The following is a 5,599-nucleotide window of genomic DNA, read 5'->3' as shown; positions in this document are numbered from 1 at the left end:
ATTTGTTTTGCCGGAATGCCATACCGAACTGGCTTACTTTCACCCCTTAGATACAGTATGATCAATACTTGTTGTATAACAGTATTACATTTGATTGGAATATGACTTAATGGAGGTGGGCCCATGATTACCCTAATTATAGCAGACTATAGGCTACATCAGGGGGATCTGACATAATTTGGTTGGAATGACAGAGAGATGTGGGGAAAGGATTGGATTGTGTATGAGATCAGATCCTCCTCATGTAGACTGTAGTGTTCTCTAATTGGTGTAATCATGGGCTCACCTCCATGTGTGGCATGCCAAGGGCCTTTGGCATTAAGTGAGGCTAATGATGCAGGGACTGCCAGGGATTGTAATTGTTGACCTGCTCTATGGTACTTCTTTTTCATTTCCCTCTGAAAACTGACAAAACAAGTATTATTCTTTATGCTATAGACTATGTGATTGTAGGACCATATTTGAAATGTTGGTTTGCTGAATTAGAATTAAATCTGATAACATGAAATGATATACAGTACCAGTCAAAAATTGACACCTACTCATTCCAGGATTTCTTTATTTTTACTATTTCCTACATTGTAGAATAATAGTGAAGACATCAACACTATGAAATAACATGGAATCATGAAGTAACCATAAGTGTTAAAAATCGAAATATATTTTATATTTGACATTCTTCAAAAGTAGCCACCCTTTGCCTTGATGGCAGCTTTGCACACTTTTGGCCTTCTCTCACCCAGCTTCATCAACTGGAATGCATTTCAACTAACAGGTGTGTGTTGTTTAATGTGGAATTTCTTTCCTTCCTAATGCATTTGAGCCAATCAGTTGTGTTGTAGTGGTGGCATACAGAAGATAGCCCTATTTGGTAAAAGTCCATATTATGGCAAGAACAGCTCAAATAAGCAAAGAGAAACGACAGTCCATCATTACTTTAAGACATGAAGGTCAGTCAATACGAAACATTAAGAACTTTGAAAGTTTCTTTAAATGCAGTCACAAAAACCATCAAGCACTATGATGAAACTGGCTCTCACGAGGACCGCCACAGGAAAGGAAGACTCTGAGTTAGCTCTGCTGCAGAGGATAAGTTCATTCGAGTTACCAGCCTCAGAAATTGCAGCCCATATAAATGCTTCACAGAGTTCAAGTAACAGACATCAACATCAGCTGTTCGGAGGAGACTGTGTGAATCAGGCCTTCATGGTCAAATTGCTGCAAAGAAACCACTACTAAAGGACACCGATAAGAAGAAGAAACTTGCGTGGGCCAAGAAACACTAGCAATGGACATTAGACCAGTGGAATCTGTCCTTTGGTCTGTTGAGTCCAAATTTGAAAGTTTTGGTTCCAACCGCCATGTCTTTGTGAGATGCAGAGTAGGTGAATGGATGATCTCTGCATTTGTAGTTCCCACCATGAAGCATGGAAGAGGAGGTGTGATTGTGTGGGGTGCTTTGCTGGTGACACTGTCTAATTTAGAATTCAAGGCACACTTAACGAGCATGACTACCACAGCATTCTGCAGCAAAACGCCATCCCACCTGGTTTGCGCTTAGTGGGACTATCATTTGTTTTTCAACCGGAAAATGATCCAACACACCTCCAGGCTGTGTAAGGGCTATTTGACCAAGAAGGAGAGTGATGGAGCGCTGCATCAGATGACCTGGCCTCCACAATCACCCGACCTCAACCCAATTGAGATGGTATAGGATGAGTTGGACCGCAGAGTGAAGGAAAAGCAGCTAATAAGTGTTCAATATATGTGGGAACTCCTTCAAGACTGTTGGAAAAGCATTTCAGGTGAAGCTGGTTGAAAGAATGCCAAGAGTGTGCAAAGCTGTCAAGACAAAGGGTGGCTACTTTGAAGATTCTCAAATATATTTTGATTTGTTTAACACTTTTTTGGTTACTACATGATTCCATAGGTGTTATTTCATAGTATTGATGTATTCATTATTATTCTACAATGTAGAACATAGTAAAAATAGAAAAACCCTTGATTGAGTCGGTGTCCAAACTTTTGACTGGTACTGTATGTACAGTATGTACAGTTGCATACATGTTATGTACAGTTTATGTACATGAAGACATTCTACGTGATAGCCTATGACGCCCCCCTGAACTGCACAGGACCCAATTGCTTGTTATGACAATACCACCCACTCAATGTCCGAATCCTCTAAGATGGTACATACACATTGATGTTATGTGTGTTCGTCTCATCCCGCTCATGGTGCTTGTGTTGAGGATTCGGAGGTTTACAGCCCCTTGATTGTTTAATTAGATCATAGAGGATTGGTGAAAATCCTGTACCGACCTCTCCCCAAAGCAAAGCCTACCTGGATCAGCTTTGCAGCTGAAGAGGGGTGAGGCGAAGACCCATCAGCATGTCAGTCAATGCAGTTACTGTCTATCAGAAAGCAGCTTACAATAGCCAAGTCCCTAGGAGCTACGACTCTCTCTGTTGGATACCCACCATTCAACAGGTAAGAGCTGGGTTACTTTAATTCTTGTGTATTCCTTTTATTTCTGATTAACATGGTCTGTTTAGAGTAGTCCGTTTTGGTAAATATATATAGATAAATATTTTTATCAGATGAATGTGCAATAATTAGAGCAACAATAGAATATGGATTTTTTTTTTCTTACCTTTATTTAAACAGGCAAGTCAGTTAAGAACAAATTCTTATTTTCAATGACGGCCTAGGAACAGTGGGTTAACTGCCTATTCAAGGGCAGAACGACAGATTTGTACATTGTCAGCTCAGGGGTTTGAACTTGCAACCTTCCGGTTACTAGTCCAACGCTCTAACCACTAGGCTACCCTGCCGCCCCATTGAAAATGTTGAGGATGTATGTGAAAGAGAAACTTGAATTGATGAGCCTACATTAATGGATTAGTCTATATTACTCATCTGCCAGTGATGCTCTAGCTGTCTAAATACCACATCTATTCCTGTTTTCCTACTAACCTTTTTCTGCGTACAATTTCCTTTCAAAGGCAAGATGGCTCGTGATATGTCTGATAAGGAAATCCTGCAAATGGAGCTGGCTCAGCTAAAGATTGAAGTTAGCACAACACGCACAGCTGTGAGTATCGCTTTACAATATTACATCATGTCTGAAGTGAAATGCTACCAAATCATAGAACATTTATCATGAAAGATGGCAGTATTCTATTTGATTTAGATCGAGATAAATCTATATAAGTTTCATAGAAAGATGATTACAGTGTGATTACAGAGTGAAATAAACATTTGTAAGAATGTACTGTTAAATAATATTTCACTGCACACAATCTGCATTTGTATTTCCTGTTGTACTGCAGATGGATGTGAACATTTCATTTTTTGTGTAACCACAAAACAAGCAAACAAATCGTGGTGCATTCTCTTGCATGAGAAAAGTATTCTCATTCTTTTGCTCTTCACATCACCAGGTGTCAGTAAATTGCAAGGAGACAATGGAATGGGTGGAGGCCCAAACAGAGGGCGACCCACTCATAAAGGGCGTGTCAGATGACAAGAACCCCTACAAGGGAGACAAGGGAGGCTGCATTATAACCTAGAATACACAAACCCAGGGAAAAGAAGCCACACATTTTGATTTAATGAGAAACAGCGGAGGGCATTCAAACAAATATGTAATCTGATATTTGGACAGACAGATAAACAGCTCAGAGACAAGGACAACTACAACATTTGTGGTGATGTTGTATTGTTACAAGACGCCAGATTTCCCTTTTCCCCATCTCTGGATATTTTCTGTTGATATCATTGTGTCTCTGTCAAATTGTAAATAAACACATCTAGGTGTGTAAGGCTGTTACCTAGCTCATCTTGTGGTCTTATTCACTTTACTCTGCTAAATTAAAAGCACCATCATTGTGATTAGTCTTCTTGCTGCTTGATGAAACTATAACAAATATTGGGGTATAGTAAGTATAATAATTGACATGTATACTATGTATGGAAAGTATAGTATCCACATTTAAACTTGAACAGTCTACGGGAGTTGGGACAGTATCACGATGAGACGATTGAATCTCATAGCAACAGTCACACCATGGAGAAACTGTTTTGTCTTACTTAAACAAGGGACTACACATGCCCTTCACCTTCTTCTGTGATAGCTGAAAAAGTTGTCCTGACAGCTGTTGTCCTGACAGCTGTAAAAGTAATCTCAGTAGTTCTTAGTAAATGTACAATAGGATCTATGAGTCAGGACAAGGAGGGGGGCTTCTGGGCCTCTACTTTATAGCTGCCTCCTAACCTCCAAGTACTTAGCTTATAACCAGTACTTCAGCCCTGGCTTCCATTTAGAGTTTTTCATCTACTTAGACCAAATTTCACCCTCTAGAAAACTGTATACACACACCCGTTCAAAAGTTTGGGGTCACTTAGAAACGTCCTTGTTTTTAAAGAAAAACACATTTTGTCCATTAAAATAACATCAAATTGATCAGAAATACAGTGTAGATGTTGTTAAATGTTGTGAATGACTATTGTAGCTGGAAACTGCTGATTTTTTAATGGAATATCTGCATAGGCGTACAGAGGCCCATTATCAGCAACCATCACTCCTGTGTTCCAATGGCACGTTGTGTAAACTAATCCAAGTTTATCATTTTAAAAGGCTAATTGATCACAAGAAAACCCTTTTGCAATTATGTTAGCACAGCTGAAAACTGTTCTGATTAAAAAAGCCATAAAACTTGCCTCCTTTAGACTAGTTGGGTGTCTGGAGCGTCAGCATTGTGGGTTCGATTACAGGCTCAAAATGTCCAGAAAAAAAGACATTGCTGATGGGTCAATTTGATGTTATTTTAAATGGACAAAAAAAAAAATGCTTTTTCAGAAACAAGGACATTTCTAAGTGACCCCAAACTTTTGAAAGGTAGTAATATATATATCTCATGTGTAAGCTGTGATACTTTACAATTCTGGCATAAAGAATATGGAGACTAGGTAACTGATGCAAAAGGTGTGCAAGTCCACCTTTTCACTCTTTAAATTATCATTTGTCTTAAACAATGACATGTGCAGCTCATCACATGAAGATCTTGAATGCACCAGTCAGAGTTTAGAGAACCTGTCTGGAAAATATAGGAAACCACAGTACGAACACATTGCAATATACTCAAACACAACCATTGAACCAATACTTCAACCTAATTGCAAAAGTGTTATAATATAAAAGGGTAAATGGTCAAGTGGTTCACTACTGAAGCTGAGAGCACCTTCAGCTCAACCAATTGACTAATTGCTTTAACAGCAACAAAACACACAGCTTACTGTAATCTGTGAATCCTCTGTTAGTGTGTGGCAGTGGGTCAAAGTGTATTTTAGTACTTGCACTGCAGACACAGACCTTATAGCAGACCAGCCAACATGGAAAAAGTGCTAGATCAAACAATGATGGGGTGATATACAAAGTTAGGCTCAATTGCACATAAAATGTAGATTTTGTTAAGGCAAATTTCAACAGGTTAAAGTTCAAATCTGGTGAAAATGGGCATAATGGAAATAGTAATAGATTTGGGTCAAAATCCTGAAATTCTCAAACTGAGTGGAATAACAAACAAACACTTAGAC

The 5,599-nt window shown here is 39.0% G+C and overlaps 1 protein-coding gene across 1 annotated transcript; it reads left to right on the top strand.

Moving 5' to 3' along the window:
* Positions 1 to 2,303: 2,303 nt before the first annotated feature.
* gngt2b (guanine nucleotide binding protein (G protein), gamma transducing activity polypeptide 2b) lies at positions 2,304 to 4,405 on the top strand. Its single transcript, XM_024387307.2, has 3 exons — positions 2,304 to 2,491; positions 3,007 to 3,095; positions 3,445 to 4,405. The coding sequence occupies exons 2-3, from the start codon at positions 3,012 to 3,014 to the stop codon at positions 3,571 to 3,573; spliced, it is 213 nt and encodes a 70-aa protein (XP_024243075.1). The 5' UTR covers positions 2,304 to 2,491; positions 3,007 to 3,011; the 3' UTR covers positions 3,574 to 4,405.
* The last annotated feature ends 1,194 nt before the right edge of the window (positions 4,406 to 5,599 follow it).

Source organism: Oncorhynchus tshawytscha, linkage group LG25 (assembly GCF_018296145.1).
Source record: "Oncorhynchus tshawytscha isolate Ot180627B linkage group LG25, Otsh_v2.0, whole genome shotgun sequence".
Classification (NCBI taxonomy): domain Eukaryota; kingdom Metazoa; phylum Chordata; class Actinopteri; order Salmoniformes; family Salmonidae; genus Oncorhynchus; species Oncorhynchus tshawytscha.
This window is presented reverse-complemented; position numbering and strand designations above follow the sequence as displayed.